At 32.1% G+C, this 25,195-nt stretch overlaps 2 protein-coding genes across 2 annotated transcripts; both read left to right on the top strand.

The window, feature by feature from the left end:
• The first annotated feature begins 4,415 nt into the window (after positions 1 to 4,415).
• Positions 4,416 to 6,013, top strand: Scgbeta (sarcoglycan beta). Its single transcript, XM_077434852.1, has 4 exons — positions 4,416 to 4,565; positions 4,632 to 4,796; positions 4,867 to 5,204; positions 5,276 to 6,013. Exons 1-4 carry the CDS (start codon positions 4,424 to 4,426, stop codon positions 5,663 to 5,665), a joined length of 1,035 nt encoding a protein of 344 aa, XP_077290978.1. The 5' UTR covers positions 4,416 to 4,423; the 3' UTR covers positions 5,666 to 6,013.
• An 11,074-nt stretch (positions 6,014 to 17,087) lies between these two features.
• Positions 17,088 to 24,272, top strand: LOC143914024 (uncharacterized). Its single transcript, XM_077434109.1, has 11 exons — positions 17,088 to 17,576; positions 20,724 to 20,871; positions 20,946 to 21,160; positions 21,232 to 21,529; positions 21,606 to 21,669; positions 21,749 to 21,844; positions 21,915 to 21,960; positions 22,037 to 22,193; positions 22,265 to 22,401; positions 22,483 to 22,607; positions 22,682 to 24,272. The coding sequence occupies exons 2-11, from the start codon at positions 20,790 to 20,792 to the stop codon at positions 23,469 to 23,471; spliced, it is 2,010 nt and encodes a 669-aa protein (XP_077290235.1). The 5' UTR covers positions 17,088 to 17,576; positions 20,724 to 20,789; the 3' UTR covers positions 23,472 to 24,272.
• The last annotated feature ends 923 nt before the right edge of the window (positions 24,273 to 25,195 follow it).

Raw genomic sequence — 25,195 nt, 5'->3', positions numbered from 1 at the left:
ATTGCAAAAAGATGTAAAGAATATGATTCATTTCTTAAATTAGATTTGATATGCGAACATTTATATGTAAGCACGTATCAATGTTTGTGCGAAGAACAAGATAGAAGAATGTTCTAATATGTTTGTAAACATGAATAAATGCATTTATTTATTTTATTTGAAATAATAATTGTTATATTATAAATAAATAGGGAATAATATATAAGTGTAAATTCAGTGTATTTTTACAGTATTATCAGATAAAGTGGTGAAAATGAGTTAGTCATTTTGGTGACGTTTTTGAAAGTGTGATTTAAAATTCAGTACGGACTTCAAAAATGTAACAAAATGATTTGAAATTTTCGCATTGTATGTAAAAATTAAATATGTTATACATGTATGCTTTATAATAATATAATATAAAATTATTAGGATAATAACAGATACGTATTTATATTCTCTGTAAGGTCGGTAGTGTCGCAGTTGGTCGCAAAGCCACAATTATATCTTTATATATGTATTACAAATTGTAATTCTTAAAATATAATTATTGTATGATAAGTTTTATATTGTGTCACTATTATCATTATCATTTCACGCGTCATTTTCAGCCATCGATTTTCACATATAAATAAATAAATATGTCACCTAATGTCACGTCGTCTCATACTTTCATTGTGAAAAATCACTTTAGAATATACTACACTATTGTTGTAATTATATATCACACATGTTTTTGCACTTTGGAAAATGTTGTTTCTATAGAGTATATGTGCAGTTTTAAATTGTTTGCAGGAATGACAACAATGGTACAAGGATGAGTCTCTATTAACCCTTTGCCAGCGGCAATAAATATAGCGAACAAGCCCGGCACCTTTTTCGCAAATTTGGCAATCGAATTTTCGACCTTAAATACAGATTTTAATATTTACTCAAGTAACCAGATATGTTAATTAACACATAAAGTATTATTTTAAACAATAAAATACATAATATATCTCGTAGTTTTGGATTAATTGTCAAATAATCATTCTTCATAATTGTATGAAGATGTGACGTCACATAAACGAGGTTTGAGTATGGTTCCACAAAAATCTAATTTTCGACTGGTATATATTCATTTTAAGCAAATTGAATAGATGGCATTCAACTCTCAGTAATATATTCAACCAATTTTGAACCTTAAAACAGTTGAAATAGGCGCATATAAGCCTCAAAATCCCGTGCAAAGTTCAGAAATTCTATGGAAGACAGCCGCGCTACAGACTTGTCGCCCAAAGCTTCCATAGAAGACGGCCGCGGGCAAATGGTTAAGATTATCGGTGGTTTGAAAACTGATTCATTACCATCTTATCAATGTATGTACATTATCGTTTTTTTTTCATGAGAGTATATAGAACTGATTTTTTTTATTTAATTTTGCTTTCATCCGATATTCGCTTAAGAAATGTGCTAATTTCGTTATGCTTGAAGTTGCATTCTAAGGAGACAATATTTAAACAGACATTCAGTAACCAATATCCATGACAACGACTAAATCACTTTTATTATATAAAAGCAACTATAATAAGTAAGCGGAATTATTATCAGGAAGGTAAAATGTATTACATATTAATCTGTCTCAATCGTGTAAAATCTATAAATATGTATGAATATACTCTCTGTGATCATTTTCATTGCCTTTTAAATTGTTTCAAAAATGTATTCGGTATTTGTTATTTAACTTTACATAGTTTTATTTTTAATTGATTATTTAAACTTAATTTTTAGGGACCGACTTGCCAAAATATCTTGTTAAGATTTTCTCTCTATTTATAACAATTCTGTACGATATTTATCAAAGCTAACCTATAAACAACTCCAAAATTTGTAATTTGGATATTTCTTGCCCAATGATAATCTATAAACGTTTTCTTATACAGTTATACTTGCGTATACTATAATAAAAATCTGCGAACCTGTCCAGTTTTACAATATCACTTCTTTGTAATAATTGAAAAAAAAAACAGACACATAAAATCTAATCCCACATATTAAATACTATAAATTACTTATTTAAACCGTTTTTTTAATTGTATTTGTTGCTTTTTTACATCCAATATTTCCGTATGGTTTCCGATAACTCTAATTTCTTCGATAACTTTCCAAATCATATTACATTTTACACCATTGTCCATATTAAATTCACCTTTAGGCATAAGTAAATACCTAATTCCTTGTTATAAAATTAATACATAACTCTTATACCTCAAAATGAAACGGACGAGTTTTCCTTTGATTTAAATAAACGTATGAAATACTCAGGGTTTCACACACATTACAATTGTATTATTATCAGATCTTTTTTATTTTTTAATTTTCAATTAAAGAACGCATTATTTACTTTATTTATATAATTGTAGGAACTGTACCTAAATTGTTTTACATTTTTGTAGCAATGTTATATTTATATACTTGAAAAAGAATAATATATTTATATTAAGAGATTTGAACATAGACATTATATTGTCATGTGTGTATCCAGAAAATTAAAAAAATATCTGGTATATTTAATATCTATGGTTTTATTTATCCCCTTTTTTCCCTGATTTTTTATTTATAAATGTACCATGTAAACCTAACATTATATTCAATTCACATAGAATACAATTTTCATTTAAGAAAATATTAAACATTTTATTTTAACATTGCCAAAAGACAGACTTTGACAAAAAATTACCTTTGGATAATTTTTATATTCATAACTTACAGATCATAGAACATAATACTGCGTGGTAATACGTCATGGGCGTACCTAATAATTATGTGCGTGGTAGATATCATCATTTGATGGTTGTACCTCCTGCTCGCACAGTTCTTTTTCGAATGGCTCCTATACCAAGAGCTATGCGACTTCTCAATGAAATCGTTGCTGCCGTCCCTGAATGCGATATTTTCCACCTCGGTGAGCGTAGATTATCGGATATTATTTTAAAATATTTATCTGGTAACCTGCGCTCATCATTACTTTCTTAATTTGAATGTGATGTATGAGTGGAATCTTAATCTACTCTCTTCCATTTGAACCTCGCTGTGATTTTATTTTTTTATTCATATTTTGTTTTACTTTTTCTTTCTCCTTTGTACATTTTTATTACTATTTTACTATTTTAATTTTGTTCAATGTAAAAAAAGAATGGGATTTATAGATTTTATTTTTGATTTTTACACTTTTGTTCATTTTTTTTCTGATGTATTATTTTCCTTTTGTTAATTTTTTTATTATTTTATTTTACCATGTTTTCTGCTTTTGCTTTTTTCCTTTGTTTTATATTTTACTTGTTTTTATATCTTTATCAAATGTAGGCCATTGTGGCGCATTAAGTTCTTCCTGTAATGCCACAAGGGTCCAAAAGTATTAATAAATAATAAATAATAATAAATCTGCAAGAAAGCTCTTCAATAGTACTGGGTATTATATAAAGGGGTCTACGTGACGAGCCAGAATGTTAAATTACAGAAAACACAAATATCGGAAGGCAAAGATCGAAAATTGAAAGATCTTAAGTCGAAAGATCAAAAAAAAAAGGGTGCATGGTAAACGGTACATACTCACTTAATTTGCGCGAGCAGGATACAACAGGAACAAGAGGAACAGGCTTTTCCTCCCGTATTAATGTGCGTGCGCAGAATACGGGAGGAAAAGCCTGTTCCTCTTGTTCCTGTTGTATCCTGCTCGCGCAAATTAAGTGAGTATGTACCGTTTACCATGCACCATTTTTTTTTTTTTTTGATTTTTCGACTTAAGATCTTTCGATTTTCGATATTTGCGTTTTCTGTAATTTAACATTCTGGCTCGTCACGGAGACCGTATATAAAGATATTGAAAGCGAAGTGTATGGAAATGAGGCTACTATAAATTGTATGTCTCTCATTTTTTTTAAATTTTATTGATCTATTGGAAACACTACACAACTATATACTAACCACATAGATTTTAAAGCTAAAAAATAAAAATATTGTGACTTGGGTACTATTTTCCCAGCTAATAACAAGACACTGCTTAACAATTAGAGTTTTCCCTACATGCCGTCCCTTTATAATACAAAATCACGGATAAAATGTCCGATATCTTTTATACGTTGGTAATACTCACTGGAAAAGCTAACATTGACGGTCACAGACGCGTTTTCACGATTGGCCTATTTTCCAGAATTTCCACCAATGGCGTCGCACCATCAGTTTTCCCAGTGAAAGCTCTACTATTACTACAGGCATCGCCCAATATTGAATAACATCCCAAAAGCTTCCACTACGATAATAAAATCTCTTAAATCGTAATATATTCCGTTTCTATAACTCATATCTGATTATAAGCGTTGAATAGGAAAATTGATTAGTAGAACATAACCTATAAATATATTTTGTGTTTACATTTTTATATAAACAAATATCAGCAGTTTGAATGATGTTGGCAAATGTACGAGCTGCTGCTCCTCTTTTGGAGTGTGAACAGCTCCATTCGGATGATTTATCCCGTAACGAAAAAGCAATGATATCTAAAAGTCCACCCGGAAGAGTGCACGGCTTCATCAATAGCTCTGCAGGTTGACACGAAGACATCCCAATACAACTCACTATCGAAACTCCACAATATAATGTGATTTTTGTAGGATATACAGGAATAGGGAAGAGTCCTGATGATGACCTGCCCAAAGCGGGCTTGAGAGGCCGTAAAACATTCGCATTCTGGACTCTAGTCGGACTGCTTCTAATACTAGCAGCTGGAAATCTATTACTTACAATCACTATACTCAGCGTATTACATCTTGGTCAAGGTAGTCAAATTAAAAATGCATTTGATTTTACATACTTATATATTGTATTTACAATTTAGCTTTTCATCAGGTATGGAAAGCATCGAACTAGTACCAGACGCCTCAATAATCCGCCTTTCTGGTAATGTAGAACTAGAACACGTCTACCAAAGAGCTGGTAAATTGAGAGGCTTCCGCGATATTCCAGTTTCTTTGGAAACCGATGCCGGGGGTAGTGTACGGGTGACGTTGGCAAACCGAGGCCCACGCACCGCTCCACACCAAGTCTTATCTGTATCACCCTCTGGAATTTCATTCGATGGTATTACATCGTTTACAGTATCACATCCAACGACTGAAAAAATGGTATTTTCAACATCATCTCCAGCATACAACATGCCGAAGCCAAGCAAAAGCTTATCAGTCAAAGTAAACAACAACAAAAAATCAATTATATTTATATATTTTAATATTTCCATACAATTTTGTAATCATTTCAGATGGCTCACACCAATCGGATAGCAGCTCCCATTGATCAAAACTTGACTCTCCGTTCCGACATGATCGCCAATATAAGAGGCACCGAAGGTACCCACATGGACAGTAAAGAGATGGTGTGGTCTGCCGATCAGGACATATTCCTCAAATCGGTGAATGGATCTATAGTTCTCAGCGGCAAAGAGGGAGTTTTCATTGATATTAAAAACATTCCGCTTGCAAAGTCCCACGATGATGCTGGAAATTTGTACAATGATGCTAAAGGGCAATTTAAAATATGCGTATGCATGCCCCAAGGGAAACTTTTCAGATTGCCAATACCATCGGGGCAAATGGCTAAAATTAGTTGCAGTCACATAAACATGACTCCCAAATATAATCCGTGTATGTAATTTATTTATGTTGTCACGTGTAGTTGTTGTAATATGCATACCAAATTTGGTTGATGTGTGTAGATTGAAATTATATACAGGCGGACCTCAACTTTCGCACACAATTGGTTCCTGAAAATGTGTGCGAAAGTTAAATGTTCGAAAGTTGAGGGATGTAAAAAAAAAAGCAAAAAATGTATGTATTAAATAAAAATTATTTATATATGTACATTAAAAAGTAAAGTAAATACATAAAATAAAAAGCAAAAAAGCAAAAGCAGAAAAACACGATAAAATAAAAAATAAAAACAAAAGAAAAATAATACGTAAATAAAATACTCAAATCCTATTCTTAGTTTTACATTCTGCAAAAGAAAAATAGTAAAAAATATATCACAGCGACGCCCAAATGGAAGAGAGTAGATTAAGATTCCATACATACATCACATTCAAATTAAGAGAATAATGATGAGCGCAGGCTGCCAGATACATATGTTAAAATAACATCCGATAATCTACACTCACTTAGGTGGAAAAGATCGCATTCAGGCACGGCAAATTATAATCTCGTAATGAACTTGTCAAGAGTTAGTTGAATATGACATTTTTTTTTTCTTCATAGAGAGTTCTGTAACAGACAGTACTCTTATGAATAGCCCTACGTACTTGAGATATTCGTTCTCCATTGGGATCACAGTCTTCCATAATGTTCAAAAACTTTTCGAGACGCGTAAAAGCTTCGTTCATATTTTTTATAGTTAAGGTATTAATGATTTCTTCTGGTTCTTCTTCCTCACTTTCAATATGTATATCATTCTCGTTCTCTTGCCGGTCCATTAGAAATTCATTGTTCATGGGTTCAGAATGAGATTCAATCATCTCATTAATATCTTCAATGTTAACATTTAGGTTAAGTTCGTTCATTAAGAGGACTATTTCAAGTGTGATAGTTTCTGGAGTTTCATCAAAATTTATATCACCCATCATTTGTGGGCATAGTTTTCTCCATGAACCTTTCATTGTTGACTCTTTTATTTCAGCCCACGCGTCTCCAATATTGTTTATTGCGTTCCATATGTTATAATTCCTCCAGAAATCTTTTAATGTGGGCCCACCTTCCATGTCAGTTGTCTTGATGGCCTGATTCATTATCGACCTCATATAATATCGTTTAAACGTAGCTATCACTGTTTGGTCCATGGGTTGTATGAGACACGTAGTATTGGGGGGAAGAAACACAACATTGATTTCTGGATATAAATTTTGTAGAGATTTTGGGTGTCCTGTAGCATTATCTAAGATTAATAATATTTGAAATGGTAAATTATTAACTTCACAATATTGCTTTACTGCTGGTACGAAATGTTAAGTGAACCAATCTTTAAATATTAAAGCAGTAACCCAGGCTTTTTTATTTGATTTCCAAATGACTGGAAACAATTTTTTATCTTTCCCTTTCAATGCTCTAGGATTTTCTGCTTGATAAATTAACATTGGCATCAATTTTAAATCACCAGCTAAATTTCCACCAAGAAGCAATCGGTTTTTAGAAGGTTTATGACCAGGGGCAACTGATTCTTCCTTTGATAAGAATGTAGGATTAGGCATCTGCTTCCAAAATAAACCAGTCTCATCTACATTAAATATTTGACTAGAGGAATATTCACCATCTTCAATAATTTTGGACAATGAACAAAAAAAGTCTTTTGCAGCATCTTCATCCGCATCAGCTGATTCTCCAGTGAATTTAATATTGTGTAAAGAATATCTTGTTTTAAAATTTGAAAACCGGCCGTGACTTGCATGAAACACCGTGTTAGAATCTTCTTTTAGTCTATCCTTCCAATCTTTATGCAAACTAAGAGCTCTAGCTTGAATTATTGAAGTTTTTTGATTTTGGTCACTTATCCAATAAGACAAAGATTTCTCCATTTCATCCATCATTATGCCGTGCAGGATGTAACACTTTTCACAGTACGGGCTCGTTCATACGCATTTCATAGTGCGACAGGGAATGGAGGAGAGGGAAACAATTGCACGCAAACAAACATTTTTGCATTAGCACCAAAAAAAAAAAAAAAAACGATTTTTGAAAAATGTGCGAAATAGCGAATTGTGCGAAAGTCGAATGTGCGAAAGTTGAGGTCCGCCTGTATACCGAATTAAAGTCTTTTACAAAGGTAATGTTAAAGTTGGTTAAATAAAAGGTTAGGGCTATTTGCAGCTACTATATCTGCGAATTATTGGCTATTTGCAGGTACTATATCTGCGACAGGGGCAAAGCCTTCTGCGCATGCACGTGAACTTATAATCCGATTATAATTTCTTACATTTAATGTATGCTAGACTTGTTTAATCAATCGTTCATTATACATGAGGCAAATACATTTCGCACGTTATTATAATAGATTTATATCATTTAGCTAGTTCGCGGCTTGTACTTGTATGTAGGTATTATACGTTGTATATGATAATAATTTTCTAACAATTAATAATATTAACTAATTTGGATTATATTTTTTACTTTACGTCACTTTACGAGTTCGAACTAAATTTTAAGAGGTTTAAAACAAAAATTTTAACAGTAAACACGCTGACAGTGACAGTTCACGCGCATGCGCAGAAGGCTTTGCGCCTTTCGCAGATATAGTACCTGCAAATAGCCAATAATTCGCAGATATAGTACCTGAAAATAGCCAATAATTTGCGGATATAGTACCTGCAAATAGTCACAACCTAAATAAAAAGTACCAAAATTTTGGGGGGAATGAAGAAGAGTGCTTTAATTTCAAAAAGCAATAATATTGAGTCAATAAATTAAAATATCAATAATATTGCTAGTAAATATGTATGTATGTAGATGTATTTCATTTTTAAGTGTAGTTTTTAATACTCAATTATAATATTTTCATGTAAATGTGAATTTATTTTATGTATTTTTGTTTGTATTCAAATAATATAATACATATATTAATAACCGAAATCGTTTTATATATATTATTATTTCTACTTCAAAGCGGTAATGATCGAATGAGACGAAGTAAAATATTAAAAAAATAAATAAAATTTTGCCCCACTCGAAAAAACAAATAAAAAAAAATAGAAAGTTTGCATTTTAGGCAAATCAATAGATGTGAATGTTGTTGGTTGTAAAATCAAGGTCAGTTTTAGATTTTTTCTTGACGATATTTTTTTAATTTTATTTTTGTTTTGCGTATTTTTGGGTCTCATGAACGTGGAGTGCTAAAATTTTTCTCAAATTGACCTTCACATTTTAATGTAATAATGCTATCTAATATTGGATAATAATTATGATGCAAATATAAAACTTAAAGTACCAATACCAAATTAATTTCACACATATGTAGTTACGTAGATCTGATTATATATTATGTCATATTTTCCTTATTTGGAGACAAACCATACGACAACAAAAACCCATTAAATACATTTCACGCATATGTTTTTAAAGATGAATTCTGAATTTTGACTATTTTATTTCAATCTAATTCGGATCAGAGGAATTAAAACATAATAATTCTATAGTATGCAATATTTGATTTTGAAATGCTTTTTATTATTACGAAATTCTGTTCACAATACATCTTATATCTATTTTAATAGCTACTGATCTACTGATCATTTGCTATTTTACAATTTAATTTAATTTAGTTAGTAGTTATAGTATTATATTATTATAATGTTAATGTACAGCTTAATAGGAAAAAGAGCTCAAAAACCTATTTACAATCCTTATAAATGCTCATAATACATCTAATACATTATAACATAATAAAGACTCTCTAAAGTCGATGACCTAAAGCAGATTGTGTTTAGGTAATCTGTGTTTATACCTGAAGGGTATAGACATTTTGTTGTAAACACCAATGTATAATGTATTGTTTCAGTTTAAATGGCCAACAACTATACACTGACTTACAATTGTAGCATTTCCCCTGTGTATTTAATCTTTACCAAGATCTAAATTGAAAATGAAAACAATTTTCTATATATGGAACGATATATTTGAGAATCTTGGAACAAAATTAAATAGAAACGCGCTTCGTATACTCGTACCTACTCTAAAGCGATATCGTTGGTAAACACAATTCTCTCATAAATATGATAGGGAAAGATTCTGAAGATGCCGTCTTTAGCGACTATATTTAGTTGACGATTTCTGAAATAGAAATACAAAATCCGAGACCAAAACGTATACCGCACGTGCTGCTTACAAAAAAGGATGCCCCTAACTATTTTACAGAGTTCATTGTACGCGCATTTTTTTTCCCTTCAAAAAACGTAGTTCAATTTCGGTTTTTGATCGTCGAATGATGAAACTGGCGAAATGTAAATTATAATATGTACGTATGACAAATTTTCAATATATATTATAAATACAACACTATAAAATCAAATCGATTTTGACAACATATCAAATAAACGTCGCTGTCTATATTTATAGTGAATGCGTGTCATTTCCGGACTATCTTTTTTAGCATTATCTTTGTACAGTTATACATATTGGCAATTTCTTAACACGAAAACCCAGTTTTAATACTTCTTATAATTTGTTTCCCATTTTAAATTAGTTTTTAAGCAATTATTACACAGTCAAGTTTACTATTGATTCTAAGCCCGCTTTAAAGGTCAAGGAATTTGACCCTTAAAGCCCTCAACATGAGGCCACCAACCCCCTCCCCCCCCCCCAACGAATACAGTCTAAGAGACCCTTTCGTCGGAGAACGAGACGGTTGTTCATGAATTTTTATTAGACATCACTGTTCTAATAAAAAAAACCACACTGTACATAACCAAGTACAAAATAAACAACAACGCATGAACACATAAAGCGCGCATGCGTTAGGAAATAATACCTGAAATGTGCAGTGCGAATGCACACACACCTCAATTAAACATAATATTGATATACCTGATATACTATTGATATACCTGATAAATAAAACCTTTACATACATACGTATGTACATATACATACCAGGAAGGCCTAACAGGTACACCCCAATGCGCCTTCCTGGCCAATTGTTAACATCGATACTCAATTTTTAGAATAATTTGGGGATGCTGAAGAACTTGAAAATTTGCGAGACATTTATGGACAAATTTGTAGCATCTTTATGCAAATCAGCAAAATTCGTAAAGGTTGCCAATTTGTTTGAACCGTTTCAATTAAAATCGGATAAATCGGCGAACTTTGATGAGGAAACGATCGACCTGGAATCATAAACCAAGGTCTGGCCAGCAGCAATCAGTGGGACTCCAACCCGTGACCACTATGTTCTAAAGCATATAATATGTATGCTAACCACTGATTAGAATTACAGAAAATTTAGAATTTAGAAGTTCGTTGATTAGAATTACAGAAAATTATTTTAAAGGCATATCCAGGCATCTGTTCAAAAACAAAGACGTGAAATACAACGTGGCAAATGAATTACCTATATACATATATACGTATCTTCAATTGACATAAATAAGAAAATATATCGTGAAAATTCTTGAAATGTTTGTCGCATGACAGAAACAGATAATTCTGTAGTTAAGTACATATGTACATATATCTGTCGATTTGAGCTTGTTTGGCAGTTTGCGGATTCAGCTTTGAAACGACGATAGACCCAAACAAATATTGTTATAATGAAAATTTGCTTGTTTGCTTTTGGTATATAAGTATTTGTACTTTTCGTCCCCTACCATGAGCAATACTGTAAGGGGAACTTCTATGTATCATCCAATGTGTATTCATTAGTCAGCAGACATTCAATATAAATGAATAAATGGTATACTACACAAACCAATCAATGGCTCATGGTATAAAATTGTCTACAGTTAGTCGCTCGTAAAAGTTGTTATGAATTTAAAAATTAAATGCATATGATTTGTTCCCTTTTGTGTTATAGTTTTGATTAAGTGAGAATTAGATCGTAAAAGATATTCCGGATAATCGACAGGAGAAAAATAAGTATTGGACTGATAATTGGATGATCTTTTTGAATCTTCAATGCAATCTTTGACGTAATTTGAAAGGTTTTAAGACCTCTGTAAACATTAGACGTGTTCAGATTTTAGCTAACAAATTCTATTAAAATTATTTGTTTTCTATAGTCAAGATAATAGAGGTTCTGCTGTAATAGTATATGATTTTTTTTTAAATATGTCGTGTATCTTTCATTGTTATTTCAGAATCTTTCGTGTAAAATATTTACATATATATCCAACAAAGGAGATAAAATTTCATTTCTTTGTTCTCAATTCAATGCCATAGAAAGGTCTTTCGTGCGATCATGCTACCGCCATTTTTTTTTTTTTTTTAATTTCCATAGAAGACAAATGCCAACAATCGAACGTACACATGTATTATAATAATATATATGTATTATAATAATATAATAATATATATGTAAGTTTTGGTTCGTAGAATCCGTGACGTTAGATTTAATATAAAAAACAAATGAATATTCAAATAGATTTAAATTAAATAAAATTATTTAAATAAATTTAATAAAATGTTTACTATTAGATTAGCCATGTTTAAGCGGTTTATATTACAAATACCGAGCGAAGCCGGGTAAAACCACTAGTGTATTATATTTTAAAACGTCGCTATCGAATGGCGAAAATAGTTCTGCAAGCAAAAACCGCAAACCGAAACAGAAAAAAAACTGAAATTTGTAAAATGAAAAAAAGGCGATCAAATAAAAGAAGTGCGGCGAGGAGCGCGAGTGTCTGCCGGCGATGACGTCACTAAAATTAAAATAAACCAAATTTTTAGATTATTGATTTTGCTCGGCGAGACTCAAAAAACACTGTTGCCAGATTTCTATCCGAACGAATGAAAAACTAGCAGAGGGGTTCGAAACCGTCGACTTCGTACCGACCAATCATGTGCAATTATGAATCACATCGATGGTGTATGCCTAAACCAAATTAGTATATTTTTTTTATCTCTACGGTTATTATTTGCATAATAAGCTACGCAATAATAGTTGTCTAATCTTCTTCTACTATGGATATAAAGGCAAATATTTCATTATTTTTTTGTTTATCCGCTATGCAAATCTACAATTTTTAATTTATAACCACAAAACTTGGTGTACTGTATCATGGTACCATAATTTAGATGGAAGACTACAATCCGTTTTTTAATTTATTTTTCAAATTTCATCCGCCCGATCAGTGATAGGTATATTTGATTTTAAACGATGCGGTGCAAACGATCGAAAAGCGCCAGACAGACTGAACCACAGATTAACGACACGTGTACCTTATGCGTGCGCAATGCTCGCACTTACACTAAGCGAAATCTACCCGAAGTCCCGACATGCCTACCCTGTATACGTTCTGTGCTTCTGATACTTAAGTTCCGAATTTTTCCTTATTAAATTATTAAAAACTCGCCAGAAAGATCCAACTCAATTTTAATAATTACCATTTTAATAATTGCATCTGTGCACATCGAAAGGTTACTCGTCATCTGATGTGCAATTTTTCATTCGTGAAGTCGAGAATTGCGTTTAAAGCAGCCATCCAGTTAATCTGTGGTTCAATCTGTCTGGCGCTTTTCGATCGTTTGCACCAAACCCGATTTTAAAATATAAAATTCAAATAATAAAAAAATTATAAACACTACATATTGTAATCAAAACTAATTGATTCAATGATATTACCAATGTATGAAATCATTACAAGTCCTTTTAAAATAATACGTACGTTAATTGAGTGAAGTTATGCAAACAATGTTCAGTAATATTTTGTACTTCATTCAATTTAGCTTGATATTTAGAAGAAAATATAACGCTACTATCGGTCAAATTTATCTATAGATACTTCATATATGTATGTATGTAGATAAAGTAAAAATCGATGTGTTTGTTTATGCATTGTTATTTGTTTCAGCAGAGTCTGAAAAGTATTCATTATCAAAATTCTGATCATTTGTTTACTGTCTGAAATATTATAAACAATTAAAATAGAGTGTATATTAATAGTAAGTATGAATATTACAAAAATATCCAGTTTTAAAATTCAATGTAAACACCACACTAATGGAAATTTACACAGATAACGCTAGCTGGAAATTTCAAAGTTTATCTATTCGTTTTGTTCCTTATTTTGATATTATTTGTTCTGATAGCATAAGTATTGATTTCATTAATTTGTAACATATCCTAATTCTTTCATCTAACCGCGCTATTTGATTTATGTTAGTTATTAAACCGATATTGATTAATATTTTCCAAATAATCACATTAATTATAACAGACATATTTATTTCCATTCAATAAAACATATTCAATATATTTTGAAAGCTTTTTTATTTACAAATGTCGCTTATTGCGAGAAAATATTTTTCCATTCTGCAAAATACCACACCATCCCCCTCTAGCCGTTCGTAATATGTTTCACTACAGCAGCTTTTATGGCTTCTGCGCGTATTCATAAAAAATAATGCAAGGGTGTACGTTATAATATAAGGCAGATAGGAGAGGGGCTAAAACACGACGTCTACAGCGTGTCAACCAATCTGAAAATTTTAAAAATAATTCAAAGCCATTGAGATAAAATAATGTATCAAATATCATAGCAAATAAGATTTATGGCATTAATTAAAATGAAACACGTAAAAGTGATCAAAACAATCAACGCGAAACGCTTCGCTGTATTCTAAAAATGCTGAAAATATAACAGTTGACGACCACGTTTTCCGAAGTGAACGTTAACCGCTCGTCGAAAACAACGTAAAACTCCAAAATGACGACGGTTCAACGTTGAAGTAACTGTTGCCGCACTTCCTTCTTTAGTTCGCTTTTTTTGTTTGCCTTTTTTTCTAACTGTGCAGCACAGGGACGTAATTGTCAGGAGCGATATTCTACATATATATAATCTAATATATAATTTCGAAAGAGATTTTGTATGTAAATATGTAAGGTTTGGGTGGTAGAATCCATGATGTTAAATTGAATAAAAAAAAAAACAAATGAATATTCAAATAAATTTAATAAAATGTGTACTATTAGATTAGCCATGTTTAAGCGGTTTATATTACAAATACCGAGCGAAGCCGGGTAAAACCACTAGTATAATATATTTAAGACTTGATTTTTGATTTTTAAATGCTTTTTATTATCACTAAATTATGTTCACAATACATCTTATATCTATTTTAATAGCTACTGATCTGCTGATCATTTTCTATTTCACAATTTTAATTTAATTTTGTTAGTAATCATAGTATTATATTATTATAATGTTAATGTACAGCATAATAGGAAAAAGAGCTCAAAAACCTATTTACAATATATTTAAGACTTAAAGTAATTCATAAACTATTATGATCACATTGTAATTATGATACATATATTATTACATTGCGATTTACATACATATGCATCTATGTATCATTCATTGATAACGCTTAAGTTCAAGCTAAAACAAAAGAAAGACAATAAAAAAAATTCAAATGTATGTAATACATTGGCATGTATATACGTATGGTCGTATTAGTCGCAATTTATTGTATGGTCGATCTTAATTGCGTTCATTGACGCGCCATTTATGTGAGCGACGCAATTCAAAATAGCTTTCGCGCTGATTTTCAAAATTGGTTTGAAAATATTTAATTTTGTAATTTCGTTATAATATTATAATGTGATTCCTTGTGAGATAAAGTTAGCTTGGTGGCGCTAGAAGCGGCCCTGTCGCTCCCTCCCCACCACCGATACGAACCGAATGATCCAAATTTTTCAAAAAATATATAAATCAGGGCTGTTCAACCGATAGACGTTTTTAAACTTCGTTAAATTAATATGTTTCGTTGAATACTGCAATAATTAAAATATGCAACTATGTATTTACATATGTATGTAGTATTGATAATAAAATCTCAATATGATACTTTTTTATAGTCGACACTTTTGTCATTGGATGTTATTTTACGCTTAATAGAAACAATGACATTGTGTTAACGTTTGTGGTTTTTCTTTTATTCCAGCTTTATCATTTTGTTTTTTAGTTTTAATTACAATGATTTAACTGGATCTGTTGTCTATTCAAAAATGATGCTGAAAACATTTAAAGGGTTCGTTTCGCATATATCATTTTTGTAAGTATTATAAATATTATACGCTTACATGTGTGTATATCATATTTGGTGTGATTATTATTTTATATTACTACTAGTGGTTTTTACACAGGAATCGGGAACGGGAACTGAAAAAATAATCCGGATCCGGAACTGAAAAAGAAATCGAAATCGATATCGATATCGTCTTCATAAAAAAAATGATTTTTTCGATAACGTCACGGATTCTACGAACCAAAACTTACATACATATAAAGTCTCTTTCGAAATAATATATTAGATACATATTTATAAGTTTGATTGCACAAGTCTTTTTTCTCAGATCTTTTAAATTGTGTGTGAAATTGTCGTCATTTTAAATAAGAATATATTTATATTTGCGACAGCAATATTTGATAAGTTTCAATTCGCAAAAAGTTTTTGAAAAGAGATTATAGAACTATTTTATACTAGTTGTTTTACCCGGCTTCGCTCAGTATTTGTAATATAAACAGCGTAAAACATGGCAAATATAATAGCAAATATTCATTTGTTTTTTCATTAAATTTATTTAAATCGAAAAAAATATACATAATATTCAACCAATTGAATTTTCGTCATCGAAACTTTGTTTTGTTTACGAAGTTCCCAACCAAAGATACTTACATATATATATACATACTTACATACAAAGTCTCTGTTCGCAATTATATATTAGATGTATACATTATTGTATTTTGAGGCCCCTTAGAAAGGTTCTGACGTGAGCTTCATATGAATTTATTTGTAGAAGTGTACATATACCTTAGTAAATTTGAAACTTTCATTGTGCTATTTCATGATGAAAACACCAATATGTAATCTTATTATATTGTGTCCAAATTCATTTTGTTTTTATATAATTTTTGACTTTTTACGTCAAACGCTGAAAAACGCTGACGTAGGCGATATTTTCAATTACTTAAAAAGTATTACGTGATTCGATTGAAATTAGTACTTTTATTCGCCCAAGATCTCATTAGTAGAGGCCGGATAGCCAAGGGGCCGCTCATTGTTCCATTGTTGTAAATCCTTTGTAAAAAAGGTTCGGCAAACCTTTAACAATGCATTTACAACATTTGAACAATACGCGGCCCCTTGGCTATCCGGCCTCTACTCATTAGTAAAGAGCGTACCCAGAGCGCGCTGTTCATTGATCACATGTTGTAAATGCATTGTTAAAGGTTTGCCGAACCTTTTTTAAAAAGCATTTACAATAATGGAACAATAGACGGCGCGCTTCCGGTCCTACCTCTACTCATTAGCAAACGAGGAACGTAAACATTGAATGTTATTATGTTAGTCGTATTGTAATGATCGCACAGATCATCGTAACGAATTGATGTACACATATCTACGCAACAATGACGAATACTATGTGTGAGAGCGAACTGGAGAATACTTCTAAACACGAAACAAATTTGCATCATGGGAAACAAACCGCGATTCAAATAATTGGCATTCGCGTTCGCGTTCGAGATGAATCGCGTCGAAATGTATAATTTTGAGTGTGGCGCGCCGAAGAAGCGACCGCGGCCCCTCAGTTGAGCTGCCACAATTTGAGTGCGGAAATTCATCATGCGATTGTGGCCCTAAAGCGGGCGGCGCTAAGGTCGCAATTGGCGCGCAAACGCCGTTCAAAATTCGAATTAATGTGGAGTCGCGCCCGATCAATCCCGCTACAGACAACACACCGGCCGCCGGGAGTTCGCCCCGCCCGCCCCCCGAGGCCCCGCTCACATCCACGGGGGCGTAGCGCCCGCAGCCCCTCGCCCCTCCACGCGCCCCCAGCTAGGCCTCCGCCCCTCGCAGGTGAGTGACACAGCGCCGCCGCCACCGTTGACAGCCAGAGGTTATGGTTTTGGTTATGGCCGACGCAGCCGCCGCCCCCCGCACCCGCCGCTCCCCGCACCCGCCCCTCGCCCTGCGCCGCTCCACCAATCACGAGCCGCCGTTCCCGACACAAATTGGCTTTTGTTTTCAAAACTAAAATATTTCGAATTTTCATTTTTTTTATTTACGTATGTTTTATTTTGCGTGATGTAATGTATTCTTAGAAAATGCTCGCTCGCCGGCCATGTTCACTCACAATAGACTATAAATGATCAATTATGATACGTTACGATCCATGCTAGATTTCATCACGAATGTTTTTCAAATGTTATTGTCATTACACACATATGGCTCACCTTCGAATAAAATATATATATATATATATATGTGACTGTATTTTTCTTTCAATTTTTATGCCATTGTTTAGTACATATTTTCATAGGAAAACAACATACGGTTCAAATTTATATCCGTAGTATAATTACAATGCGGTCTATGCTCTCCTCGACGAATTTTCAAACTATACACGGGTGAATCTTTGCTTGTAATCTTTAAAAGTATGGTCTTAAACATGTATGGGAAATTTAACTAATAAACTGTTCACTAATGAGACAATGCTTCGACTGTATCGACGTTTTTATTGTATACTTATTTTTATGAAATCTAATGTCAGATTGGTATATAATAAATATCAATATAATATATGTTTTTTATTGTAAAAAAAATTGAAACAAAGTTTCTTTACATTTTCTATTCAAAAAGTTGTGTTATTTTTGTAAAATTTTCAATTGTGTCCAAATCCATTAGATTGGCAACCATATGTTTATTTAAATATAGATGAATCGACAATTGAGTCACTTACTTTATTAAACTTGTATAAAATGTAGAATTAGAATGCTATTTTATTGTAATTTAGTGACTACTATTAGGGGTTCGAATATCAAATATAAAATTAGTAAAATATTCGAATATATTATGTATATATGTATGTATGTATGTATGTACTTACATATTGTATTGTATTTACATGTAATAATATGTATACATACTTGCAGAATAAATTTTAGACATTTGTTTATATGTTCAAAAAATATTAAAAACAGATATTTTAGCGAAATAAAATATTTATATGAATTCATTTATTGTTTATTGTTTTCAAAAATAAAATATATATTTTTTACTCCAAGTCTTCCCGACAACTAGTTTGAAAATAAAAATGCATCTAAGATTTGAAATAAATCATATTTGCAGTAGCGGCGCGTTAAAACAAAATAGCGTAAATCAAAATAAAAAACCTTCTTTCAAAACATTGCCTATGTACGTGATGAATATCCCGTTTTTTTTTTCCAAATTCATAAAAAGATTATTGAACAAATCTATTACAGATAAGTAGTTAGGAATTCACTTTACAATGGGAAAACGTTGATAGATTAATATTTACGATTATAACATTTATCTAAATCGTCACGCATCCTAAACAAACAAATCGAAAACGTTGTTGAAGTTCTGAAAGTCGAGTTAGCAAAAGAAAGACGATATTATTACCAAGGAACAGTATCCGATGAATTTTATGAATATTGAAAAAGGGACGAATATATTCGAATATTCAATTGGAACCCCTAACTAATATGCTACTCTCTAATAAAATAGCTTTTTTAGTGAAAATTTTCATTTGTAAAATCTGGTTCTGGCGTAAAAGCTGGTAGAAATAATTTAATTGAAAAAAAAACAGAAAAGCTCATGTTGATGTTGAACGAGTATAACAATGATTGTAATATCACAATAAGCAATATTTTTTGTTCAAGAAAAGACAAGAAGCATATGTAATTGATCTTAAGTCATTTGGGAATTTGGACAGGCCAGGAACGTCCATTTCATTTGATAAAAAACCAAGTATAAATCAAATCGATTATTTATTCCTCAAATTTTAAACCGGCAGAAACTGCAATAAGTTTCTTTTAAAAATGTTTATAAAAAAAAACAATTAAACAGTCAACTGTTACCCCCGCCCCCCCACCTCCTGGAAAAAAGTTGAAATGACCTTCCTGGGTCTTAGGAAGAGTTCTCCAACCAAATCAATTACCATTCATATAATTAAATGGATTGATGCGCTAAAGTTATTTTTATTTAGTGTTCAGAATTAGATTTGTTAACCGTTTGCCCGCCGTTGTCTTCCATAGAATTTCTGAACTTTGCACGAGATTTTGAGCCTTATGTGCGCCTATTTCAACTGTTTTAAGGTTCAAAATTGGTTGAATATATTACTGAGAGTTGAATGCCACCTTTTCAATTTGCTTGAAATGAATATAAACCAGTAAAAATTAGTTTTTTGTGGAACCATACTGAAACCGCGTTTATGTGACGTCACGTCTGCTGAATAATGGCGACGACACGTCTCAATTGTATGAAGAATGATTATTTGACAATTAAGCCAAAACTACGAGATATATTATGTATTTTATTGTTTAAAATAATACTTTATGTGTTAATTAACATATCTGGTTACTTGAGTAAATATTAAAATCTGTATTTAACCCTTTGCCCACGGCAATAAATATAGCGAACAAGTCCTGTACGCGGCACCTTTTTCGCGAATTTGGCAATCGAATTTTCGACCTTAAATACAGATTTTAATATTTACTCAAGTAACCAGATATGTTAATTAACATATAAAGTATTATTTTAAACAATAAAATACATAATATATCTCGTAGTTTTGGATTCATTGTCAAATAATCATTCTTCATAATTGTATGAAGACGTGACATCACATAAACGAGGTTTCAGTATGGTTCCACAAAAAACTAATTTTGACTGGTATATATTCATTTAAAGCAAATTGAATAGATGGCATTCAACTCTCAGTAATATATTCAACCAATTTCGAACCTTAAAACAGTTGAAATAGGCGCATATAAGCCTCAAAATCGCGTGCAAAGTTTAGAAATTCTATGGAAGACAGCCGTGCTACAGACTTGTCGCCCAAAGCTTCCATAGAAGACGGCCGCGGGGAAACGGCTAAGGTCGAAAACTCGTACAGGGCTTGTTCGCTATATTTATTGCCACGGGCAAAGGGTTAATACGAGCTATACATCTAAAATCAATACATTTTTGTCTTATTTGCAGATTATATGATTCACCGGTGAGGATTCGCCAGCTTTGCATATGAACTAATTAAATTAATTCGGCAAGATGGTGTCGCAACAGTATTGTCTGAAGTGGAAGCACCACAATACAAACATTCAATCGACGTTTTCCGTATTGAGAGAGAAAGGTCTGTATACGTGACTCAATGATCTTGTTGTGGTATTTGCCGTGATCGATTTCCAATGTCGTGTTGTATTTCAGCGTGTTATTGTGATGTGACTATTTGGTGTGATGGAGCTGCGATGAGGGCTCACCGAGCCGTCCTGGCGGCATGTTCGGATTTGTTCGCCGAGCTGTTGGCGGCGCATGACCTTTCTTTGGGAGATCCGGCCATTGTTCTCACAGATGCGGTGCACGCTCAAAACTTACGGCATCTTCTCGCATTCATGTACACCGGAGAAGTTAGAGTACATCATGTAAGTGAACTAAGCCATGCATATTTTTTTTGTCTATGTGAGGATTTTTTGTAATCTTTTGAATTTATCAGGGTGAACTTGCCGGATTACTTAAGACGGCGGAAGAACTTAGAATTAAAGGTCTAGCAGACGTATCATGGTCGGAGCCGGCTGCGTCTTCGGAAAGTTCTTGTGGAATTTCAGCTGAAGCGGGATCCAGACCCCAAAGTCCTGCTGAATCTCGAGCTCTTTCGATAACCTCAAAATCTGAAGACGAGTCGTGTAAAATAACCGATGATAATCTGTCGGCTATTGTATTACATGAAACGTTGACCGATGGTGAAAATTTGTCTCCGAGATCTGTTGTTGTTCCAAAAACACCAGTGAATGGTCAGTAGTGTTTATGAAATACTATTTTTTTTTTACGTATATGTATGTATTTACATTAAAATGTCGTCTCTTTCAGGTTCAATAGTTTTACCAATTATAACACCCGAACCTGAAAAGAAGCGAAGAGGTCGACCTACAATGTGTGTATTTGATTGTATATTAAAATTAAAAACTTAAGAAGTTGCTCAGATTTTTATATGGCTATTGTTATTTTTTTAGGGACAATTCTATTTCTGACCCACCGAAAAGACCGAAAATGATGTCTACGCCAAATATTTTAAGAAAATCTAAAACCATTGAACATAGAAATGAAAAGTATGAATTCTTTATAATATATTTTTTTTAATATTAGTTTATGGGTTTATTAATTTTTTTAAATTTCTAGTGTAATTGACATATCATCAGAATGGCCCACTACGTCAAAAAACCCGGTATGTAAAATTAATGATTATTAATATTTTGAAATTGGTGGTAAATTTATACTTATTTCTTTATTTTGAATTTTAGGATAATGAAGATGCTTTGTCGGAATATTCAGAAGCTTCATTAGACGGTCGCGATATTTCCCAATTTTTGGACACGACAATGGAAGAAGAACCAGCAGAAAACTCATCAAAACATACAGAAAAGCAAATGTTTCAAACATATTTTCCGAACGAAAGTGGTAGGTTTTGTGGTAATTTTAATATTCTTATCAGTCAACTCAATTTATGAACACATGTTCTTTTTCTTTAGGAGGGACTGTGTCCGGTGTAGAAGTCACTGCAAATTCTGTGTGTGATAATCCCTTGTTTGCCGATGTTGTAAAACTCCCTGACTACTTAGTTTCCGGTAGACGGACACAATTTTGGGCTGAAGATTATGTCAAAAGAGTAAGATATAAATTTTGTTAGATGTTTGTTTTTTTTTTATTGGAATAATGTGATTTTAAAGATATATGTATAATGTTTCAGGTGATGGAAGCTGTATTTTGCCGAGAATTGGAAATGAAACAAGCTGCAGAAATTTTAGGAGTTTCATATGGCACCCTTTACGGTCGTTATCGAGATACTTTCGGTTGTATTAATAGACCGTATAGGTTAGTTTATTTCATTTCACTGTACATATTTAGATTCTGGTTTTTATTTGAATTACAATAATTATATTTTACAGAGCACGGGAATTTTGGGCTGAAAATACAGACGTATTAGCAAAACTGATCCGCAAAGAAATATCATTTTCGAGGGCGGCGGAATTGTTAAATATTTCGCCACAAATGCTCTTCAGTTACGTTAGTGCATTCGAATCGGCCATCACACAAAAGGAACTATTCGAAATAACCCAAGACAAAAACAGTTCGTTAACCAACATTAAAAATAGAATAAATGCAAAAGCCAAGTTAGAAATTGAAGCGACAAACGACGATGACAATGTAATAGACGTTGAAAAAGAAGTGTCCGAATCGTATAATAGACTGTCGGATATTTTGCGAAAGCATCACGACATGCAAGAAGCAAAGGCCAATGAATTTAAATCAGATAGCCAGCCGATTATCATCGATTCTCCACCTGAGTTGTCTCCCGTTCTCATTGAACCGAATCCGAGTCCTGAAAAGAAACCTGATGTGTCTAATAAGGACGTCGTTCAAAATGTGCCCGAAGAGCCGGGGTCTTCGACAACGCCCGTCGTTCCGAAGAAGTTGCCTATGATCAGAGTGGCCAATTTGAAGTTTCTCAAAGGCGAGCTACCCGGACCGGCCAACATCAACGATTTAGGAGACAAAATGAACACTCCCCTAGTTTTGAGAAGATCTTCGTCCTTCATTCGTCCCGATTTAAAAATGATGTCCTCGAAGCGGAAAGTGACGTTTCAAGAAATAGAGTTGTCATTGAAGCAAGCCAACATTAATGTGACGAAGAAGAGCCCGACGGTGACGGTGAAACCGCCGGCTTCCGTCACGTGATAAGTGTGAGTCGCAATCATCCGTTAGCCCGCGAGGAACATTACTGACTGTATAAATCGACTAACTATTCCATTGATACTACTGATCTAAATCTCAATCGTTCGTATGTATATAAATATTGTAAACTACTTTTACAACCCATTTTAATAGGTGTGCGATGATGTGAATGATTCGAAAACTATGTGATTTTTAACTTATCAAATCATTTGAGATGTATGTGCGTGTGTGTTGTGTCCCAATATTTTATAGTTTCATTTTCTCAAATCATATACTAATTTATAGGTTTTCGTATTAATTTTGTTTTTTTTTTTATCGATAGAGTATGATTTTAATATTAATCTAAAAATAAGACATTTACTTTTTAGAAATTATTTAGATATAGTTTGTGGATAGATCTGTTGTATATACTTACCTCATTTTTTATGTATGAATTATAAAGTCCTATTCCTAATACCAAAATTTACATGTTAAGTAGAGGCCAAAAGTATAGTTAGACGTAATTATTTTCAGGTTTACAAATATGTTTAGCTTTGTTACTCTACTTTTGAAAAGAAAAATTTCAACATTCTAAGTAAATTTACTTAAAAAATTTAATCGTAAGTGACCCAACATGCATTTTAATACTTTAAAATATGTATTAGTTTTTTTTTTTTGTATCTAAAATTATTCATATATTTGAATCTTTTAATCGTACTATCAAATTCCAAAGGTAGTAATAATTTTTGTAAGATTTTTTTGTTTCGGAAATTCTAAATTTTTAAATATGCCTTCCTATCGTTTCTGAATCTTTAAAAAATATTCAAAAATCGAAAAATTCTATGAAACATACATAAAGGCATTATTTTTACATTGCAAATGTATTAAATATATGTATCTAAATACATATATATATATTTTTTTAATTCGATGATTCGATCTTTTTTTTTACTTTATTTTATATGACACCATCAATAAACGAACACATCTTGACTAATTGTTTACAAAATTCCTGTTGGTTTTATTGAACATGTTGAAAATTTCATAATCATTGTTTTTTTTTTTCAAATCAATATACATATTAAATATTTCGATTTGAAATTCCTTGGACGGATAAGTTCTAATTTTGTTGTTTAATTAATATAGTTAATTATTTCATCATTATTGTGTAGTGATGTGATTTTTATGACGTACACTTGCTAATTTACGGTAAGAATTTTAATCGAGTGTCACCAATGAAGTGTGACGTGGATTTTAAATGTTGCGAATCGTCGCTTGCACCGAACATATGTATGAATTGACCGTTTAAAAGTGCTGGGCACGGAGACGGTCAACAGATCCTCCGTTATTTTAAAACTAGTCAGATTTTGAATGTAATAAAAATTAAAAAAAAGTACTCTCACACTTTGTAGAGTGTTTTGAAATTGTCCGAAATCACAATAAGGATTCAATGTAACTGGATTTGCGTACACGATGGATGAAATATATTACGGTTTCTATTGTCGTCGTTTAGACCGGCTAAATAATGTTTTTAACATTGTGATATTCAATAAATGTTCCGCATATATAAGCAACCAGTGTGAAAAATTTTAATATATATATACATATATAGATTATTATGAAAGATTATTGTATTTTGAATATGTGTCATTATATTAAATATATATACATGCATTGGACTATAATATATTGTATTAAATAGAGGACGTTATTTTCTTGTATGGAGGCTATACTAAATACCAGTGACA

The sequence above is a fragment of the Arctopsyche grandis genome, chromosome 7, assembly GCF_051622035.1.
Source record: "Arctopsyche grandis isolate Sample6627 chromosome 7, ASM5162203v2, whole genome shotgun sequence".
Taxonomy (NCBI): Eukaryota; Metazoa; Arthropoda; class Insecta; order Trichoptera; family Hydropsychidae; genus Arctopsyche; species Arctopsyche grandis.
This window is presented reverse-complemented; position numbering and strand designations above follow the sequence as displayed.

Bases quoted from the DNA above. Each gene is read 5' to 3' on its own strand.
- Scgbeta (XM_077434852.1), top strand. From the start codon at position 4,424: ATGATGTTGGCAAATGTACGAGCTGCTGCTCCTCTTTTGGAGTGTGAA. The intron at 4,566-4,631 runs GTTGACACGAAG...TGATTTTTGTAG, and splicing joins CTTCATCAATAGCTCTGCAG to GATATACAGGAATAGGGAAG. The intron at 4,797-4,866 runs GTAGTCAAATTA...GCTTTTCATCAG, and splicing joins CGTATTACATCTTGGTCAAG to GTATGGAAAGCATCGAACTA.
- LOC143914024 (XM_077434109.1), top strand. From the start codon at position 20,790: ATGGTGTCGCAACAGTATTGTCTGAAGTGGAAGCACCACAATACAAAC. The intron at 20,872-20,945 runs GTCTGTATACGT...GTTGTATTTCAG, and splicing joins TTCCGTATTGAGAGAGAAAG to CGTGTTATTGTGATGTGACT. The intron at 21,670-21,748 runs GTGTGTATTTGA...TTATTTTTTTAG, and splicing joins CGAAGAGGTCGACCTACAAT to GGACAATTCTATTTCTGACC.